The 18,509-nt window shown below is 48.0% G+C and overlaps 2 protein-coding genes across 2 annotated transcripts in view; one reads left to right on the top strand and one right to left on the bottom strand.

Annotated features, from left to right (window-relative positions):
- GHRHR (growth hormone releasing hormone receptor) overlaps positions 1–18,509 on the top strand; it is a 1,095,940-nt gene that overhangs the window by 645,991 nt on the left and 431,440 nt on the right. The window lies entirely within an intron of this gene.
- Positions 2,551–18,509, bottom strand: part of LOC127045887 (pituitary adenylate cyclase-activating polypeptide type I receptor-like) — a 37,807-nt gene continuing 21,848 nt past the window's right edge. Inside the window, exons 7-13 of the mRNA XM_050942700.1 lie at positions 17,762–17,915; positions 14,744–14,804; positions 11,489–11,561; positions 10,104–10,195; positions 8,828–8,957; positions 6,788–6,829; positions 2,551–3,219 (exon numbers count right to left, since the gene is read on the bottom strand). Of these exons, the coding sequence (XP_050798657.1) occupies positions 3,031–3,219; positions 6,788–6,829; positions 8,828–8,957; positions 10,104–10,195; positions 11,489–11,561; positions 14,744–14,804; positions 17,762–17,915 (741 nt within the window). The 3' untranslated portion in view covers positions 2,551–3,030. The remainder of the gene's footprint in view (positions 3,220–6,787; positions 6,830–8,827; positions 8,958–10,103; positions 10,196–11,488; positions 11,562–14,743; positions 14,805–17,761; positions 17,916–18,509) is intronic.

The following is an 18,509-nucleotide window of genomic DNA, read 5'->3' as shown; positions in this document are numbered from 1 at the left end:
ACATCTAGAACCCTGAACACTGGACCACCCTTCACTCCATGGACACATGGAGCATCTGCCCAAATGGTCCTGGGTTCCTGCAGCCAGGTTTGGGGGCAGGCCTTGCAGCATATTGGTCCTGAAAATAAAACTCTACTCTCAACTGAGCCATGGGGGAGGAACCCTCCAAGGGAAATCCTCATATAGATTTCCTTCCCCTTAGCTTAATCCTGGGAGTTTCACCATGGAAGGGGACAACCCAGCCTTGAAGAAGGGCCCAAGTTTTGGCCAAAGCACCATCCTCCTGTTTACAGAGAGGACTATTAAAGCAAAGAGGTTGTGATTGACCAGTGTTACCCTGTGACACCATCGGTAAACTAGGATTTGTTGGCTCCCAATTCCCTGCCCTACCCGCTAGATCATACCACTAACACAGATACTGTGGGATGCTGGGGACACTGAAACAGGAACCAATCTTCAGCTGAAACCTAGCAAACTGAGAGAATGCCAACCACTACAACACTGGGAACATAGAAATTGCCATGATAGACTGAACTAATGATCGATCTAATGCAGGATCTCCCCAACAGATGAACCTAAACAGTTTAGGGCCAAGATTTGTAAATGTTACTAAAAATCATGAGACATGTAAAAGGAGACTGGTATTCAGGAGATGGATGCTCTGTACTTTCTGAAATGCAGTCATCTTTTAAGTTATCCCAAGCTGAGAAACCACAATCATGTAGCTAGGTGGGGCCAGCTCCCCTTCTGGTGTAAATTGGGGCAGTTTCATTGACCTCAATGGCAGTGTGTTAAGGTACAGTAGTTTCAAAGTGGGGTCAGCGTACCTAAGGGAGTGAACTCTCAAGGAATGAAAGATCAGGTCCCCTAATTTCTCTGCACCAGCAGTGAGGAGTGGGAGATGTTTAGTACAAGAAGTTCCACCATGAGGATCTACAGAGAATTAGGGTGACGAGATGTCCCGTTTTTAAAGGGACAGTCCCATATTTAAGTCCTCCTGCAAATGTCCTGACTTTTTATTAAAAACAGCCAAATTGTTCCATATTTTCTGTCTCACCCCATTAGTGCTGGTGGGTCCTGCTGCTGGTTGGATCCCCGCTCACCAGCCGCCCTCCCACCAGTGGTGAGTGGGGAGGGTCCTGCGGCCAATGATGAGTGTGGGTCTTCAAGTTGGTCGCGGGGCGAAGATGCAGCATTTGGGTCCAGCTGCTCCCCTTGCTGATCCATCAGCACAGCCCCTGCTGCAAGCTAGCTCGCGGCCAGGAAGGCCGAGCTCCCCGTCCCGTTTCCTGCTGGCACTGGCTGCGTGCTCTGAGCTGTGGTGGTTGGTGAGTGCGGGCAGGTGCCAGGCAGTGGCCAGTTATGTTTTGCCTCTGCTGCCCAGCCACTGGCCCTTTACATGCTCCCCATTTTGCTGTCCTCTCCCTGCTTTTCCCTTCACCCTTCCCCCAACCGTGCTGCTCCTCCATTTCCCCCCCAGCAGGGCGTGTCCTGTCCCAGCGCTGTGCAGAGAACCAACCCCTCGTCGGAGCGCTCAGCTCACCAACAGCCTGGCTGGCAGGGACCTTCCTTTCCCCACTGCCTCTGGCTGGGCTGGCACCCCAGGAAAGCCCAAGATCTTCCAGCCCGGGGCGCTGGCCAGGAGGAGCCGAGACCTGCATGTGCCAAAGCCCCGCACAGCGCTGGCAGGGGGGAACCTCTCTGCCCCTCAGCTAAGCTCTGGAGTTGGGGGGAAGTGATTTCCAGCCTGTTTACTCCCTGAACCTGTAGGCTTCACAGCAGCTCCCCAGGCAGGGGCTTACACTGTCTTCCTCCTCTACCCCGCCACACGCTGGGTCCTGCCCCCAGGGCACGCAGGGTTGCTCCATCCCCTAGGGTGCTCCTAGGCACCCTCCCCTGCTGAGCCACCTCTCTGGCTGGGTTTCTGAAGGCCCTGCAGTTGCATTCCCTGGGCCCTGGAGCTCAATGCATCCTTAGGGCTTAACCCCTTCCAGCCCTAAGGTGGGAGGACAGGAGGCGGCTGGGTTATGTTGGTGGCCAATAGCAGCCAGGAGGTGTTAGCTGCCTTTGACAATGTGCAGGCAGGAAGGGACAAGCTGCTTCCAGCCATGGAGGGGAGAGGAGCGATGAGCTCTGCAAAGACCCGGGCCAGGTCATCCCTTCCCCCAATCCTCCTGCCCTGCGGCTGGAAGCAACTCCTGTCCAGGGCAGCTCTAGGTATTTTGCCGCCCCAAGCACTGCAAGCAGGCTGCCTTCGGCAGCTTGCCTGCAGGAGGTCCCTGGTCCCGCAGCTTCGGTGGACCTCCCGCAGGCGTGCCGCCAAAGGCAACCTGACTGCTGCCCTTGCAGCGACCAGCAGAGAGCCCCCCGTGGCTTGCTGCCCCAGGCACGCGCTTGGCGTGCTGGTGCCTGGAGCTGCCCCTGCTCCCGTCCCTTCCCTCCTGCATAGTGCCGAATTGCTGCTGCTGGCCACATTCTGGTGTGAACCCAGGGAGAAATCTGGGAGGGGCCATGTGACCCCATGTGTCCCCCCACGTCTTGCCTTGGGAAGACGCAGCGCCAGGTACCAGAAGAGGTGGGTCCGTCCCGGGGGCCCAGCCAGGCATGGCAGGCGAAGCGCATCAGGCAGGGAGGGTCGGGTCAGTCAGTCACCCACCCTGTGTGAGAGAGGTGTATGGGCATGTATATGTGTCACCTCTCCTTGTGTGTGTGGGGGGGGGTAGGGGTGTGTCAGTCACCCCTCCCTGCGTGAACCCTAGATCTTTAAAGATAAGAAGGGAAATAAAAAGAATCCAACTCCACAGTATTTCTTTTTAATGGGGGCTCAGTCAGCTTGATGTTAATTTGAACATTCGTGCTGCATAGTTCTGACTGATTGCCATGGAACTCGCTTGAATATGAATAATTGTACCCGGTGTCCCGCATTCAGCATAGGGAAATATGGTCACCCTCCAGAGACTCCATTCTGGCCATCCCTCCGTTATGTTTTCAGGAGACAATACTGCAACAGCTCAGCTTGCTATGGGAGGCTCACACGGAGGATGTGCCGTTCCGGTAGAGGGACGTTTTCCTCTTAGGGCTGATTTTTTCAAGCAGTGATAACTGAGTGACATAGTTAACAGGGCTGTTTTCTCTAGACATGCACCGAGGTTTGCGGGTGAAGCTCAGGTACTCCTGATACTGCCATTTGCGCAGTCGCTTCTTTAATTCAGCCTGAACCTAAAGAAAAGAACGAAAAGGGAGAGAAGGGGAGAAGAGCCAAAGAATGGGACATAGAACGAATGTGGCTATTCCAACTTCACAGACACTTAGGCTAAGATTGTCAAAAAAATACCTGCCCAAGATTAGCTTTCAAAATCCAAATCTAGGGGCCTAAACAAGTGGATTGATTGTCAAAAGCGCTCAGGACCCAGCAGCTCTCACTGATTTTTAGGGGCTCCCACCGCCCAGCTCCACCCATCACCTCTCTGTTGGTCAGGCCCTAGCACAATGGTTTTTGCACTTTCTTCCATGGGGCCTCCAATTTGTGGCAACACCTCCTGGAGCTCATCCATAAGGCCTTTAGCCTGTCCAAATCGAAGTCTGTCTGAAAAGACCCATTTCAGCCCTGTTACAATCAATAGAGTTGGTTTGAGTGGATTAGTCTTTTTATGCCCCCTTTCCCCTAATCTCTGTCTGGATAATGCCTAGCACATTGTAGGTACTGCCATCACACACACACACACACACACACACACACACCCCTCTTATAGCCACAAGAATATGTCTGCAGTGGAGGCCATCAATAACATTGAATCCCAGACATGTGGAGGACTGGAAGGGCCCTCACTAGGTCATCTAGTCCAGTTCCCTGCACTCAGAGCAGGACTAAGTAATAACTAGACCATTCCTGACGGGTGTTTGTCTAACTTGTTCTTAAAAACCTCCAGAGACACAGATTCTATACCATTCATATAGTCTATGTCTATTCGATACATTATAACTAGGGCTTCATGTCTGTCATGGAGTTTGTGGAAGTCACGGATTCCATGACTTTCTGCGACCTCCGTGATTTCTGCAGCAGCCACTGTGACTGATCTCAAGACCGCTCAGCCAGCCCTGGGGCCAGACACACTGGGTGCTGCTCAGGCGGCTCTGGACAGGGGGCCCTGAGGACCAACTGAGCAGTGGCCAGTGTGGCTGATCCCAGGGACCACCTGAGTAGCAGTCCAGGGGCTGGCAGGAGCAGAAGCAGCCACAGCTTGACAGTCCCTGGCAGTGGTCACAGGGATGGCTGGAGCAGTGGCAGGGGGACAGCCCCAGGGGTGGCCGGATCAGCTGCTGCTCAGTGGCCCCCAGCAGCTGCCCCACCCTGTCCCAGAGCAGAGGCCCACACAGCAGGGGCCCCATGGAGCAGTGGCTTTCCCCAGCTAAGATTTAGTTGGGGTATTTATAGTACAAGTCATGGACAAGTCAGCGGGCATGAATTTTTGTTTATTGCCCGTGACCTGTCCATGACTTTTATTGAAAATACCCATGACTAAATTGTAGCTTTAATTATAGTCCCAGTATTAGCGTGATCCCATGTAAAGTGTAACCTAAAATGAAATGCAAAAAACTTTTAAGGCCAGAAGGTGCCATTACGGTTATTTAGTGTGACCTGCTGCTCAGCACAGGCCAGAGAAACTCTCTCACTAATTCCTGCATCAAGCCCGTAATTTATGGCTGAACTGGAGTGTACCAGGGTGGAATTTTCTAAAATTCACAAAGCTCTGAATTAGGTATCCAGGCTTCCCATGAATTGTATGGGCAGAGTTAGGTACCTACAAAAGGGATTCTCAGAAGCCATCATGCCGAGTAGGGAGCCGCCTAAGCTAGCCAGGAGCTGGCTAACACAGAGAGAAGGCTTAGATCATCTTAGCTATTTAGTTATTTAATGGCCATTGATCTGAGCCCCTAAGTGCCTCCCTCTGCCTGAGATTCTCAGGTGTAAACGCTACCCTGGAGTTAGATGCTTAAGCCAGGTCAGCATTTTCTCACAAAAGACTCCTCCCCAATCCATAGGCGCTGAGTCTGTGGGAAAAAATGATGGGTGCTGAGCACCCACTGGCAGCTCCCCCATCGGCGCATCCCCCTCGCTTCCAACGCCTTCTTCCCGCTGCAATCAGCTGTTCCACAGTGTGCAGGAGGCACTGGCGGGCGGGGGGCAGAGGGGAGGAGTGAGGGTGGGGCACGCTCAGGGAAGGGGGCGGAAAGGGGCAGGAAGAGGAGGTTGGGGGCAGCGCCATGGGTGAAGGAGTGGAGTGGGGGAAGGGTTTGGGTGAAGCCGGGGAGAGCACCCCCTGGCACATTACAAAGTCAGCACCTATGCCCCCACCCCCTCAAAGCCAGCAGCCAAATGGCTAAAGCACTCACCTGGGAAACCTGAGTTCAGCTCCCTACCCTGCCTGATTTGAGGCACGGACAAGAATGCTGGTCACTACATCCCAGCTGCATACCCTAACCAGTCTGCATTGCGTGTTCTGGGGTGGGGCACTCACTCGGTGGCCAGAGGGGGTGGGGGAGTGATGCTATAGCCCAATGGTCCCCGCACTCAGATTCAAGTCTCCCATGGCTCTAATGAGTGGCCTAATCACTCAGCCAGACCCACTCCTGGAGCTGCCTTTTGTGTGGGGCCCAAGAAGGCTGAGGAGGGATATGGCTGGTCTCTATAAATACATTGTGGGGTTAAATACCAGAGGGGGTGAGCCGCTATGTAAGCTAAAGGGCAATATCAGTATAACCCCCACAACTCCTGGGTGTGGTGCTCTGGGTGTGGTGCTCTGGCCTCTCTAATGGCACCAAATCCACTTAGAGATTAATGACTCTGCTGTAGCCTTAGCTAAGAGGCAGATGGTATTTAGCTCCAGAGATCCTACGTTCAATCCCGACGACTGGGTTAGCTGTGGGGTGGCATCCAGGGCTTTGGCGACTTTGCACTTACCCACCAGTGGGAAATGAAAGGACCTGCAAAGGTAAGTGGCAACTAAGTGGCGGTTTTGAGAATGTCAGTGCTGCCTAAGGAGGCACCTAGGTGCTGTGTACCTTTGTGAATCTGCCCCTTTTGTGATTTAGGAACATCCATCACTTTGGAAGTCCATGGGACCCAGGCTCTCAAGTTGCTTTCACACTTTTGAAAAATCCCAGCTGAAACATCCATATTTGCCTATGCCTTAGTTGGCTTTTAAATACTTTTTTTACAGAGCAAATTCAGGTAAGTTCTGGCCATTCGCACTGCAAGCTCCATAAAGCACATATATATAGTATAAAAATATCTCGCACATTCCCTTGGGAATTGGCCACTTTTTAAAACAGACGGCACTTTATCATGTACCTTGGAAAATGTAGCCAAGAGTCTTAACAATAATCAAAGAACATGAAGCATAAGATTGAACAAGACTATCTGGAACCACACAGGCTGCCCTGGAGAGGAAAAATGCTTTAGAGGAAATAAAAACTGAACAGAGGTTCGATATGTATCCAGAGACGCTAATTGAACAGACTTTCTCATGACAGGGGAATCCCTGACCACTTGTCAAGGGGTCACTACCTCAAGGCTGATGTTGTGCCTTCCTGTAGCAGACCAGAATTACATGTATTTAGATAAAGTAGAGAAATACAGGCAGGAAGACCGATAAGGCTATTTCATGCTTTCAGGAGCAGATCAAAGTCATGCACGATGGCCTATTCTGGAAATTGGAACACAAGAAAAACAATGGAAGCCCCTGAGTTTCAAAGGTCTTATGCAATTGCAGGTCTTGCTACTTACCTCTCCATTTAAGAAGCAATATAGAAGGGCGACAACAAAACCCTAGGGAATTAAGGGGGGAGGAAAAAAAGGTTATTTCTAAAAAAGGTGAACTTCAGCACAACAGGTCTTGGTGCACAGATAATTGTAGAATGACATCAGCCTAATTAATACTTTGATTAGGACACACCATAACATAATTTTTCCAGTCAGTATTTTGGTGGCGTGACACTATTTATATGACTTTCATATTTAGACTATACAATGTCATGGACCTGATATTGTATATGTGCACCACTGACCTCTAATGGATATAATCAGAATTGCTCACCTGTGTGAGAGGGGCCCTGTACTGCTAGCAACTCACCCAAATTCTTCTTTAGCTCAAGTAGAAGGGATCTGTGGGTTTTGGAGCAGGAGGATCTGAGTTCTAGCCCTGTTTTGGCATTCAATCCTAGGCAGCCAAGGTTTTTTTTAAAATATGTAGCCATGAATTATAAGGCTATAATTATACAGCAGGGTTTTGACAGCGTCTTTATAAATAAGGCAAAAACTGTTATCAGTGCGATCATCAAAAACCTGTCATGTAATCACAGCTATGTAATGAAAGTGTGTTTTTTAAGTACCTGAGTGTGATATTTTCCAAAAGAGAATAGACAATTGCTTCTGCTCATATACACCCCTAAATGTTCTCCCAGAAGCCTGAAAATATCTTTCTGCAACAAACAGACCATACCCTGACCCCTGGTTCCTCCCTTGGACTAATCCTCCCTGGGGCCTATCATAGAGAGCATCTGGAGTAGTCATGACATGGGACAAGGATAGCTACATTCAGAGGGAGGGGGGGTGGTGTCAAAATTTCCATCTCATGCTTTCTCCTTTGGGCTGCAAGTTTACAGTAAGTACATTTGCACAGCCTGTGTCTATAATTTGATTCAAAAGAGGCTGAAAATTAGTACGCTATAAAAACTTCAATTTCCCTTAGAGACGCTGTTTGTGGCAAAATATTTCTTTAGGCTGGAATTTCCGCAGTTCCTAAGTGACTTAGCAATGGCTTTCAGTGGGACTTGCACTCCCAAGTGACTTAGACAGTTTTGAAAATTACAGTTCTGGTGTATTTCTTTCTATTTCTAAGGCCAAGGAGGTGCCTCTCCATAGCCCTGTATATCCTACCAATAGTTCAGTTTGCCTACAAAGCTGTGGAATAAACCATGGCACAAAATCCAGCCATGAGAGAGTAGGCCAGAGAGTCTGTCTCATGTCCGAGCTCCTTCTGCCTCCCCTCCTGCCCCGCCCCGCCCCGCCCTGCCCGCCTGCCCTGGCAGCTTGCCCAGAACATTAAGAGATTCAGGCTATTTCTGACCAAGAAAGGATGATCATTCCAGAGAGAAAACCCTGGCATGAACCAGAGCGTGCCAGCTAGTGCACAGTGACTCATTGCAACCCCAGCAATATGGCACAAGAGAGGTAGTTTCTCATATAAGCAGGTGTCCGGTAATTTAAGTGCACCTGAGTCAAAAGCAACAACTTAAATTCTGTCTCAAAGCCAACAGGTAGCCATGCAGAGCATGGACACTGGTGTAATGTTCCCTGCGTGGGAAGTTCGTATCCCAGTCCAGTTTTAAGCTGCTGAATATACTTAAAGTGTAGCATCAACTGGTGTGCATTGCAGTCATCTAAACTCAAAGTGACAGAGGCATGCATGAAAGAAGCAAGGTCTACATCCAAAGAAGAGCCATACGCTTCTGGCCACGAGAAGATAGAGAAAGCAATCCCGGCCACAGCTGCTACTTCATCACGTAACGGCAGTTGTTGGTCTAACCAGACCTGCAGACTACGAAGTCGAGTATTAAAAGGTGGGTGAACTAGCAATGGAAGGAGAGAGACTGATGTTATTTCTCCTAACCTACTCTCATCGCCTGTTTGATCTGGATGGAACGTCAGCCAGCTCATTCTGATCCACACCCCAGCCTTCATGAGACTCCAGGTAAGGCACTCAGTCACCCTCCCTGGACTGGGCAAGGTCAAGACAGTCATTAATTCTATCTTTATTTATCATACCTGAAAGGAGCCCAAGCCCAGCTCAATATAAAGTCTAGCGTCCAATCCAGTGCTTTCTGGGCAAAACGCAAACACGATGTAGTGCACTCCAAAGAGTGGGATTAGGAGCAGTGTGGATTTAGCTAGTCTCCTGGAAAATGAAAGAAACCACAGACATGACAGACTTGACAACATTTCAGTGAACGTAATGGAAGGTGGGAAACTAACAGAACCGAGACTGAGGGGGTGCACGCATAGCCTAGCAATGCACACTGTGAGGGGGAGGGGATTTCTAAAGCATACTAATAGGTTGCACATTAATTGGTCTGTGTGTAGACCCTGCTGGTGTGTAATCGTTAAAGTGCATGAGGGACCTTTCAGTGTGCACCATCAGGATTCACACGGACCAATTAATGCGCTTTAGAAATAACACAGCTGTAGTGCCCTAGGCTGCACCATGTAGACAAGACGTAAATCCTCCATTTATCAACAGATCAGCCACAGTCTGTCGTCGACGTGCAAAGCCAAAGTGCATCTAATGGCACTAGGATCATTTGTTCTCTATGCCTTTGCAATCTTTTTTCTCTCTCCTGTGTCAGCAGGCATGGATGCCAGCCTGTGGTACCCATGAAGGGGGTTCTTCTGATGAGGCCATCTGTCCATTTGGAAATGGATGCACCAATTCTTTTCACATAGATAATCAAACATGCATTTAGGGCTGGATTGTACTGGCAATCTAGTATTGAAATTCTCCAGCCTTACCAAACCCATGAGCCAACTAGTCCCCTGAGCTGTTCTAAGAGACCATTTCCGAGGTTGGCAGGACTGAGTCTCTCAGGAAGGGCATGATATGCCAGGGGGTATGGAATCAGAATGGGAGGAGTTAAACATCTGGGAACTAGATGCATCTGGAGCTCATTAAACTACAGGGCATAGCTGATGTGCATAAAATAAGAACGGTGAGGGAGAGAGGAGGAGCCAGTTGTGTGGCAAAGCATGGAGCCAACCTAAGTAGAGCGTGTTAACTTGATTACAGTTTATTAGGTGCAGGACTTTCAGTTGGGCCTGGTTGGTGGTCTAGCCTGGATAGGACTTTATATGGGGGGCCTCTAGAAAAAGGGCAGAATTTTACCTGCTCATACCTTAGAAACAAGGCGGCAACTTGATTATGTGTTTTTTTGTTCTGGGAGTTACTTTCCCCACTATTGAGGAAGAGCCCATAGGAGGACACCCCCAGGGAACAGTAAGTTAAACCAGATCCAACAGGAGATAATAGAAAAAAGATATCATCACTTACACAAAATGACTAAACTGGCTGCCGCTGACCTCTGGAGATTGTAATTTCTGCACCAGAATTCTGATCACATTGACAAATATAATAAAGTTAATCTGCAAAGAGAAGAAGGGGTTTCTAAGCTTCCTAGGAGATGGAGCCAGATCTTCAATGGGTGAAAATCAACGTAGATCCATCTATATCAAAGCAGCTATGCCAATTTATGCCATCTGAATATCTGGTTCCCAATCTTTACACAATCAAATAAATAATAAGGGCAACATTTTCTGTCTTAGATGCCTAAAGTGACTCCCCCAAATCCTTATTTAGGCACCTAAGTAAACATAATCTAATTTTCAGTTTTGATGTGCTTCCACAATCACTTTGAATAGGAAGTTTAACTGCTCAGAGCCTGAAAATCAGGTCATTTTTTTTTTATGCCTAATGACGGATGTAGGTGCTAATCTTTAGGCACCCATGTTTGAAAATTCTGACCGATGCTCATTTCTATAACATTCCGCAAAACAGATCTTGCAACACAATTTAAGTCAGTACGAGTCCTGTTTGCATATACAATGGCCAAATTTTGTCCTAAACATGCATCCTCAAGGCTCAAGTGCAGAACGCACTGGCAGAAAATTGGAGCCAAGATTGATGAGAGTCTGGGTAGAGGGGCAATATTGTTCCGTGGTTTGGAGAGAAAACAGAAGAATAAAAATAGGGGAAAGATAAATGACTAGGTACAGGCATGTCACAAGCCTTTTATTATTATTATGTATTGGTATTGTGGTAGCTCCTAGGAGCCTCAGTCATGGGCAGAACTCTGTTGTGCTAGGGGCTGTACAAACACAGAACAAAAAGACGCCCCGTGCTCCAAAGAGCTTACAATCTAAGTACATCTTCACATTTTGGAGATGGATTCTGTGGCCAGATGCATGAGTAAGTGACAGAAAATAGATGATTTTACAGGTTACTCTACACAATGAGCCTTTAAGGCTAAATGTTGCTGTACCTGCGAATGTGCAATGATCACACGCAGATGATTCAGGAGTGTCCTTATTTAGGCAGGTTCCTAGCATTAAACTCTTGAGTAATTAGCCTTGTATCACCTGCATGTGATCTTGCACTATTGCCAATTTTGGCTGCACGCATCTAGCTTACATTGGCTGAAATGGAGCACAGTACAAACGTCCCAGGGCAACACTCTGCCCTTCATTTGTAATTTGCATGCATTTCACTGCTGCTTGTCTCTCTTCCACTCACAATATAGCAAGTGTTATGCAAGACTTTCCAGCTTCCTAAAATTCAAAACAAATTAAATGCGGTATGCGGCACTGTATCCCTGTCTGACTGAAAAGAGCGATGTGCTTAGCCTTCAAAGGATTCAACAGATCAAAGGCAAAACTCACTAATACAGAGAACAGTATGGGTCCCTTGATGATCCATAACACTGCTGTATTCTCATCATCATCATCCCAGCATCTGAAACAGGAAACTAAATAATTACCTGGTCTGGTTTGTGCTGAATATTAAATGACTTAAGTCTTGGTACAGAAAAGTGGCTGTCCCTAACTCTTCTGGTTAGCAATTCAAAAGCATCTCCCAAAAGTTCTTCCAGATTTTCACTCCTAAGAAGGTTGCTCTATAGCCGAATGCAAAGAAGGCTTATCCAGCAAGAGGCAAAGGTAGTGGAGGTGGCGGCGTTTAGGAAACACGTGGCTACTCGCTGCAGTGAAAAACAGGCTGAATTCCCACTGCAGTGCATAGCTTTATGCAGCAGTGAAAGGCTCCGGCAGCAGAGAGGCCATGGGGAAAGGCCAGAGCCTGGCTGCCACAGCCTTTCCCTGCTACTTTTCATTATGGTGGGGAAAGGCTCTGGCAATGGGACACTACACTGTAAAAATAGAAGTGTACGTGTGGGAAGCACTACGTGGGGTTTTGGAGGCCATGCAGGGTACATACCCCAAGGGTCTGGCATGTCTTTACTCTACTCACCTAAACTGTGCCCCTCCATCTATTCTGCTATTTATATCCATATTGAGGGACATGCCATGGCTGCACGCTACACGCCCCTGTAAATGTCAACATAGCCAAAGTGAAGCAAGGAAGGGGATATTATCCTGAATGCAGGCTGCTCATTAATACTTCCTCTCTGCCACGCTGTGTGTAGCTATTTCAGGGTAAAGAAAAGAGACTGGATTCATTTGCAGTAAACCCAGAGCATGCCTCACTTCTTTGCCAGGGCTTAATATATGGCAATACACCTATCTCATAGAATTGCAAGGGACCCCAGAAGGTCTTTGAGTCCAGCCCCCTGCCTTCACTAGCAGGACCAAGTGCTGATTTTGCCCCAGATCCCTGGGTAGGGCCACTAAGGATTGAACTCACAACCCTGGGTTTAACAGGCCAATGCTCTAACCACTGAGCTATTCCTCCCCTGAGCCACTCAGCTAGACCAGCCTGCTCAGCAGCACTGAGCCCCTGAGGCTTCCACTTTAGAGTTTTTGACTGGAACCCGGCACAGGCTGGGGCAGGTAAGCAGCAGCCAAAATGGAACCTGCATCTAAAAGGTGCATGTGCTGTGGTGTTAACAGCTAGCAGAGTGTGGGCACAGGGATGAAGGGAAACGTATCCAATTTGGATTTTATTTTCTCCATTGGTTTAGCTAGTCTACAATGAACATAGGAACGGACAGACTGAATGAGGCACAGTGTCCATCTGGTGCAGCATCCTGTCTCCTTCAGTGGCCAGCAATAGCTGCATCAGAGGAGGGTGCAAGAACTTAATGATAGGAAGGCATGAGATAACTGGTCCCCTTGGTCTGTGTCTATGCTTAAGGCGGCATATAGAGTGCAAGCACATATTGTTTCAGGCCCCACTGCTGGAGCCTTTCCTCACTGCGGAGGCCTTTTGCAGCAATGGGGAAAGGCTCTGGCAGTGGAGAGGCAGCAGGACACTACATTGCTAAGAGCAGCTATGGGAGGCACTGCTTGGATGTGAAGAGAGCCTGCGTAAAGACTATACCCTGGGGGTTCAGACATGTAGGGCACTCTGTGCTTCTCTACTCAGCTAAGCTGTATCTCACCATCTACTGCTATTTCGTTGTATTGGTTTTGAATTTGCTACCTTTCAATTTCATTGAGGGTCTTCTTGTTCTTGCATATGAGACAGGGACAAGAGAAGCTCCCGATCCACCTTCTCTAGGGTACTTGGTATTTTATATACTTTATGTCCTGTTTTATTAACATCCTTTGTAAGGTAAAAAATCCCAATCTCTTCAATCTTTCTTCAGAGGGGAGTTTTTTCCAGGCCATTGGTTGTTCTTATCACCGTTCCCTGAACCCCTTTTATCATCAATCATAGACTAGTACAGTCTTTCCAGATTTGGTTCTGCCACTGAAATCAAAGGAATTTTTGCACACGGAATAACTGCAGGATCATAGTAATTTGTCTGCTTGCTTGCAGTCTTTCCACATGAGGAGATCCAGAGACAAGAAGGACATTGAATTCGGCCTTATACCTTAGAGGCTACATAAGAGGAGCATGTGCCATGAGAAGGTAGAGACTGACATCCTACCACCATTTACACAAACTACAAAGAGGGGGTATTTTACTACTGATATATTTGGGTAGCACACATTAACATGAATGGAGCAAGGCGGACCGCATAGGTCAAGTGAGTGGTGGTGGGCTAGACAGCCTTTCACCCTCAGGTCATTGGTCTGAATCTTTCCCAGCTTGGGAAGGAGTAGAAGTTGTTCCTATCTTGTGGCTGGTGTGAAGTGAATTGGAGAAGTAAAGTTCAGCTCCTAGTAAACAAGCATCTGTGATATATTGCCCTCTCCCCTCCCTCAAGTTGAGAGGCTTTGCAGTCAAATCAAGGTTTGAATGGAGATGAAAATGGAACTAATCTTCCACTCCTAATAATAGTAAACCAGACTTGAAGCCTACTAGCCAGGTGCTATACAGAAGCTTGCACTGTTTGATACAAGGGCTAGGTAGAAAGTTGATGAGATACAGGAAGGTTTTTCCAGATGGTAGGAGCTGCAGGGTATAAGACTCTTGCCCCAGGAGTGGTGAGATTATGTGAAAAGCAGAGGAGATGAGTGCCAGATGCAAGACAGTTCAATACATAGCATAATCATTCAAATGCAAGAATTCACATGTATGGTATTACCAACCCTAGATGCTCAAAAATGGGAGTCCAATCCCACCCAGTCATGTAATTGGCTTAAAACCTCCACAACCTCTGGAAAAATAATAAGAGTTTGGTTCTTTTTATTTGCCTTCTGGTTGCAGGAGGCACTTGCTTCACATTCTCAAGTTTTCCCTGCAACCACGAGGGCGAGACACGTATTTTAAAACGAAAGCCACGGTTCTCCTGCAATATCATGATTGCAGCAGTGGGGGCTTTCAGAAAAACAACTCAAAATTGTGAGACTTTTGATCAAATCGTGAGCCGGCAATGCTGCCGCTGCAGTCAGATGTAAATTGGGAGATAGTTCTCAAACCGATTTCCTCATTTGCCTATTTCTGAATTTTAAAGATTAGAAATGCAAATTCTTATGCTTAACAGCTTTAGTTCTTTTTAAACTCTCTCTTCTTGATGAATCACATTTACTGTGCCAAATGCGATGCCCAGCCGCACTAGGATTTTGGCTCACCCTGTATTCTGTCTGTAGATTCGGGTTAGGATCCAAGCAGACATCACTGCACTGGGAGTTCCTAGAAGAGTCAATGTAGAATACAACATGGCTTTATTTTCAACAGTGAGTTCCATGCAAACCTGATCCCCAAATTCAGAGATTCCAAGGTCAGAAGGGGTCATTGGGACCATCTAGCCTGAGTGCTTGCCTAGCACAACCCAGAGAACTTCCCCGAAATAATTCCTAGGGCAGAGCTTTTAGAAAAACATCCCGTCTTGATTTAAAAATGGTCAGTGATGGGGAATCCACGACAACCTTTGGTAAATTGGATTAATTATTCTCCCCATGAAAAATGTACTTCTGATTTCCAGTCTGAATGCTTTACAGGGCTACAGAACTGTAGCCGGGATATAGCGCAAGTGCCAAACAACGGTGTCAAGTGATCTTGCACAGAATGCATTCAGGCACCAGTTCAATAAAAGAACTGTGAAGTCAAGAGGCATGAGCAAGAGAGAAAAAAACGTATTTTAAGAGGGGATTGGAAAAGGCTGGCGAGTCACTGAGGCAGAGAGCTAGACGAAGGCCTGCCTATGAATTCTAAGCTTTTGTATGGTTGCAGAAATCACTTACTTACCTATAGCTATTGCAATTCTGGACTACTCTGGACAGAGGGGGGATTTGATAGCTGCTTTCAACTACCTGAAAAGGGGTTCCAAAGAGGATGGATCTAGACTGTTCTCAGTGATACCTGATGACGGAACAAGGAGTAATGGTCTCAAGTTGCAGTGGGGGAGGTTTAGGTTGGATATTAGGAAAAACTTTTTCACTAGGAGGGTGGTGAAGCACTGGAATGGGTTACCTAGGGAGATGATGGAATCTCCTTCTTTAGAGGTTTTTAAGGTCAGGCTTGACAAAGCCCTGGCTGGGATGATTTAGTTGGAGATTGGTCCTGCTTTGACCAGGGGGCTGGACTAGATGACCTCCTGGGGTCCCTTCCAACCCTGATATTCTATGATTCTATGTAACTCTTTGAACACATGGGAGATTGTATATTTCCATCATGAAGGGCATAAGAGGCAGCACACCTGCCTAGTTAACTTCCTTCTAATAATCTAATGACTGGTATCAAGAAATGTGTGAGATCTATTTCCACTTCTGCTCTTTCCTGGCCTTAATCAGAGTTTGCAATTAGATAGCTATTAACAAGTGTTATTTAGCTGGGCCTCACAACATCCCTATGAGACGGCTAACTGTATTTGCTCTCATTTTCTAGATCAGGATATTGAAGCTCACAAAAGTTGAGGGCCACCTTTTCAAAAGTAGTCCCTAATTTTAAACATCTCAGACCAGTGGTCTGCAAGCTTTTTACACTCAAGTCACTTTTTGAATTTAATCACAACCCAGGATCTACCCCGCCCCTTCCCTGAGGCCACATTCATTCCCTGAGGCTCTGCCCACTCCATCCCCCCTCCTTCTGTCGCTCACTCTCCCCCACCCTCACTCACTTTCACCAGCTGGGGCAGGGGTTGGGAGTGTGGGAGAGGCTCCAGACTGAGCCTGGGGCAAGTGGTTTGGGTGCAGGAGAGGGTTCCAGGCTCAGGCAGAGTGTTGGGGTGCAGGAGGGGTATGGGGTGCTCGCTCTGGAAGGGGACTCAGGGCTGGAGCAGAGTTGGGGTGCAGGAGGGAGTAGAGGGTGCTGGCTCCAGCAGGGGGCTCAGGACTGGGGTGTGGGAGGAGTGTGGGCTCCTGCTGGGTGGCACTTACCCATGTGGCCCCTAGGAGGGAGATGTGGCCCTGCACACTGCCCCTCCCTGCAGGCACCACTCCCGTAGCTTCCATTATCCGCAGTTCCTGGCCAATGGGAGCTGCAAGGGTGGTGCTTGCAGGCAGGAGCAGCACACAGAGTCCCCTGACCAACCCCAAAGGCAGCAGGGACGTGCTGGCTGTTTCCAAGAGCAGTGTGGGGCCAGGGCAGGCAGGGAGCCTGCCTTAGCCCTGCTGTGCCACCAGACTTTTAGTGATCAGAGATCACGATCGACTGTCAGAGGCTCCAGGATCGACCAGTCAATCGTGATCTACCACTTGGTGATCACTGCCCTAGACTTTGAGTGCCCGGTGTTAGACCCTTAATGTGAAATGCTCTCTTCGGTGAAGTCCGTGGCAAAACTACTGATTTCAATGGGGCCTGGATTTCAACTTTTGGGCAAAAATTTCAAACTTGTCCACTAATTTTGGGTGCTTCCATTTTGGAACACCCAACCTGATATGCAGAGCCCCAGTCGCCACAGGTGTGCAGTGAGGATAATTACGTTGATCTCCCTCCAGGGGGCATAGTGTGGCCTGATGAAAATAATTCAGGTGAAGTTTTATCTTATAGCCCAAAGTACTCTTAAGGCAAAGATCAGACTGGAACTCATGAGTTCCAGTTTCTCAGACCTATACAACCACACTGCTTAGTGCATGGATTGGCAACCTTTGGTATGCAGCCTGTCAGGGAAATGCACTGGTGGGCCGGGCTGGTTTGTTTACCTGCCGCATCCGCAGGTTTGGTCGATCGCAGCTCCCACTGGCTGTGGTTCGCCTCTCCAGGCCAATGGGGGCTACTGGAAGCAGCGGCCAGCACATCCCTTGGCCCGTGCCGCTTGCAGTAACCCCCATTGGCCTGGAAGGGCGAACAGCAGCCAGTGGAGCTGCAATCGGCCAAATCTGTGGATGCAGCAGGTAAACAAACTGGCCTGGCCTGGCAGTGGCTTTCCCTGATGGGCCGCGTGCCAAAGATTGCCGATCCCTGACTTAGTGCATTACACTCACACCACCAGATACTTCATGGGGTGTCTAGAAATTGACAAAATTTCCACTGGACATTTTTTAACAAAAATAAATAAAATGCTGCAGTTGCATTGAACGTGTGCTACCTCATGAATTGTCAATGCTCATTGAAAGTGCATCTTACAACAAATGTTTTTCAGCGCTCTAGGCATAATTGTAAGAAGGCACATATACAAACAAGGGGAGAAAACATGAGAGTGTACTAACCCCAGCCAATCAAAATGAACCACCACACGTACTGTTTATCAGAAACAAATGTCAAGAGCAGCAGTGTTTGCAAGTACATCCCTTCTACCAGGAGCCAGAAGAAGTTGGCTAAAATGCTGAACTGAAAGAATGCCACTGCAATCTTACATGCAACCTAGAGACACACAGGAAAAGGAGAATATTAGCTGCAATCTCTGAAGTCTGTCATCCTAAAGGTCCGGGGAAAAAGCTGGAAAAATTTGAACCAAGAGAAATATGCACTTACACAGGTTCTGATCTAAAGCCTATTGACCTCAACAGATTTATCATTGACATCAATGGGGTTTGGGTTACACCCATAGATTATACAAGACTAGTGAGTTGTGTACAGTTGTTTGAAAGTGAAAATTTAGACCTCCATTGTGGGCCAAACTCCTTACTCGTGTAAGCGGATGCAACTCTGCTGAAGTTGACAGAGTTGTGCCCTTGTACACCAGAGCTGAGTTTAGCATTTCTTTCTGTGTCTGATGTGATTTGCTACTTTGGTATATTGAGGGCCATATTGGAATTGCAAGCTATCACGGTAAGAGGTTTTTTGGGGCTGTGGGGGGAGTGATTCCTGATCCTGCTTGCAGACTAGGGATCCCTGTAGGAAAGCACAGGATCTGGGCCTAGCAGAGTGAGTTGGAAGACAGACAGCTGTCTGTAAAGAGGAGTGAGCTGTGCCTCTCTGTTTTAGGGAGCATCCTGTTTTGTCTCTCTGTTTTGG

The sequence above is a fragment of the Gopherus flavomarginatus genome, chromosome 2 (assembly GCF_025201925.1).
Source record: "Gopherus flavomarginatus isolate rGopFla2 chromosome 2, rGopFla2.mat.asm, whole genome shotgun sequence".
In the NCBI taxonomy this organism is placed as follows: domain Eukaryota; kingdom Metazoa; phylum Chordata; order Testudines; family Testudinidae; genus Gopherus; species Gopherus flavomarginatus.
Note: the sequence above shows the minus strand (reverse complement) of the source record. Positions and strands in the feature narration are given on the sequence as shown.